At 47.7% G+C, this 3,064-nt stretch overlaps 1 protein-coding gene across 1 annotated transcript; it reads right to left on the bottom strand.

Annotated features, from left to right (window-relative positions):
- Positions 1–387: 387 nt before the first annotated feature.
- Positions 388–2,245, bottom strand: K441DRAFT_615578 (uncharacterized protein). Its single transcript, XM_067645716.1, has 4 exons — positions 2,191–2,245; positions 1,545–2,109; positions 911–1,328; positions 388–793 (listed from the first exon to the last, which is right to left on the bottom strand). The coding sequence occupies exons 2-4, from the start codon at positions 2,092–2,094 to the stop codon at positions 427–429; spliced, it is 1,335 nt and encodes a 444-aa protein (XP_067501350.1). The 5' UTR covers positions 2,095–2,109; positions 2,191–2,245; the 3' UTR covers positions 388–426.
- Positions 2,246–3,064: the final 819 nt, after the last annotated feature.

Raw genomic sequence — 3,064 nt, forward strand, 5'->3', positions numbered from 1 at the left:
TAATTTTCTTGCAATTAGTTAGTCTTCCTGCTTTAAATTACTCCACTTTATATATAGGTTATTATTATTTAGCAAGGAAACAAGTTTATTACTAAAGAATGCTATAAGAAGGGAACAGCGGTTAAATACTAGAGGATAGTGGTAAATAAATTGGGGCATTAATAAATAGGGTTGTTAAAAGCTTGGGTAAGATGGATAAAACAATCCTTTTTGGTCGAACTCGGCCCAGAGGCCGATCAACCCATAATTTATAGCATCCTAGGTCGCTGAGCCCTGAAACAGGAGAAATTCCGACTGATGTCGCACGTAGTCAAGCCATTGAGTCAAACGATAGTCAATATATTAGGCTGAAAAGCGCTCGAAAATATTAAAAGCCCAGATTCAGTCCACAGTTCCTCACTAAAACTCAATCTTGTTACGTCCCCATTACCCAGCATGTGGCCATACATTCGACCAAGTATTAAGCGTGTAGGATCCTAGAGGAAGCCTACGAATTGAAGCAAATGACTCTACTAGCAGATACACTCTAACTAACAAAACCGGGAATATTCCAAGACCAAGGAGAATGCCACACGCTTTACTAAAAAACCTACCATCTCTCCTTCGCTGAACAAACACACTTAGCCATAGCGACAATACGAAACCGGACCAAGCTGTTGCCGTGATTGTAGAGGATATCTGCCAGAGAACCCGCTCGGCATAGCTCGGGAAGCTGCTGTTCCAAGCTGCAAGATGGACACCCCCAAAGACTAGGCCGACGAAAGAGATAGCCAGGGATTGTTTCCGGAATACTCTTTTGCCTCGCCAAAGACGGATATAGGCGTCGCTCATGGCCGAGAAAAACTCCGTCCGAATGTCTCTGTGCCCGACGAGGCGCTGGTACATGAGCTTCCCGATGCCCGAGCGGGACGTTAGAAACACTCTAGAGGTATCTCCGGTGGATAGTTCGGGGGACGAAGAAGTTTTCTCCTCATCTCCTGTCTCGCTCCAAGGATCAGTTGGGTCTTTTGGGTTTGGCTCCCCTTCTATCAAGGTGATAATTCGATCGCGGCTGAGATGGACCGTCGTTGGCAACTCGATATCGACTGGTTTGTCCCACCATGTAATATACATGGCGAAGGCGCAGAATGAGTGTAGGCAAGTGTGAAGCTCGAGCAGAGTAACGGGTATTCCTGGGGCCTCAGCACGTCGCCCGATGATTTGGACAATCATCCAGAGGGCTTGCCAAGCTACGAGAACCTTAGCGAGGGAGTTTGCGTTGCCTTTGTCTTGCACCTGGGCAGATGTGATTGTAATCAAGTCGGGTTTGCTGCTGGGAGAGGCGCTTTCTGATTCCCGTTGCCACTTGGCTAATTGTAGGACACCGTATGGAGTCAAGGTGAGAGGCTTATTCTCTAGACTAACCTTTGGCACTTTAGTCTCGATGGCACCACCTTCTCGCTTCGAGGTAGGTTCGGGCGACTGCACAGCTATCTCTGCCTTTTTGTCTTCACTGGTTATTTCCGAATTTTTACCTGATGCCGTTCTCGCCTCCCCTTCACTACCCACTTTGCCGTTGTGCTGCTTAGTTGCGTCCTCATAATCGGCCCTCGGAATTACGAAGCCCCCCATGATGGCGTAATAGCCCAGGGGCATATCCCACTTGTCGCGGCCTATGATTTCGTTGACTTCGTCGCGGAGGAGGCTGGCAATTTTCCTCTCATAAGCGGCAATGGCCATAACCCCCTCAGGGACAATAAGAGTGACGCAGCCCCAGCCTAGCTTGCGAATCGATCGCTTGGCTAAAAACTTCAAGAGTTTATTGTTCGTCTTCAGTGCCTTAATCGGAATGAAGCGGGCCAAGGTTGGGTTAAACTCGCTTTCTGGTGGTTCAATGTTGACGTGAACTGTAGTCCAGACACAGAGGAACAAGGTGATGACACAAGAGAAAACCAGGCTCAAGGTTCCTCGAGTTTTGGGCCCCGCTACCCATCTTGGCTCATATAGTTGTGTATGGTTACTGCTTGTGTCTCTCGCACGTAAACTCTCTGTTGGTATCGCGTTCCCTTGCTGGATGACCCAGAAGAGTAACGCTTGAAATGGTGCTCGGGACATGTAGAAGAAAGAAATCTACTCCACCAGTTAATGAACGAGCAAGGGTTTGTCTCTGAATTTGTTTTCGTGTGCTCATTAAGAATGTTCTTGACAAACCTTTAGCAGTGTTTATTAATTGAGATGAGGAACAAAATTTCAAAAGCGGGGATCTGGAATCGGAGATCGCGCGAGTACACAAATCGGCGAAATAATCCAAGGCTCTGAGCTTATCATTCTTGGCCACTTATTATAGTAGTAAAGGCTTTGGCAGAGAGAGCCTCACAGAGAGCGCTAAGTTTCGGTGACAAATGAGGGGCCGAGCACATTGTGGTCCTAGCGACACAGCACGTCCAGTTCTGGCGGAAGATGAGGCATGACGCAGCCGGCAAAACGCCATTACTAGAGGATATCATACGATAATGCCATAAAGGAATGTGTATGGCTCAGAATTATCAGATTGAAGCGGCTTCAGCGCCTCAAGCTTTTCCCCTCGTTTTCCGGTGAGTAACTCGTTGGCTCCTGAAGTGATCAGGCCCGCCTTTCGTTACCGAAACGAGAGCATATGCATGTGGCGGGAACTAGACAGCAGCCGGCATGCCTGCACCCTAGGCTTTTCTAGCCGTCGCTGTATGTGGCGTGCGTGGCTGACTGAAACACTGCACGCTACACAAGAAACAGAACTCACGGTTTGTCGACCAATCCACCACAATGAATGCTCATTGCTCGGAGGTGCCGGGAAATTCTGCCTTGCCAGCACGAACTTAGCAAGCTTCGACATGAGTGGCCATATGTGGTAAATAGCTCTCGTTACTAAGGCTGGCCACTACTGCGCTGTGCACATGCCTTACAATGGCACGTGGCAGGACTCCAATCCACAGGTTCCTGAAGCATTAGTAGTTCATAATTAGAGATTTCTAAACTAATAGTAGATTATAGTTGCTATATCTCAAATCTTCATTGTTTACTTGCGTATCTACTAAATTTCTCCTAA

Source organism: Cenococcum geophilum, assembly GCF_001692895.1.
Source record: "Cenococcum geophilum 1.58 unplaced genomic scaffold K441scaffold_36, whole genome shotgun sequence".
NCBI classification, from domain to species: Eukaryota; Fungi; Ascomycota; class Dothideomycetes; order Gloniales; family Gloniaceae; genus Cenococcum; species Cenococcum geophilum.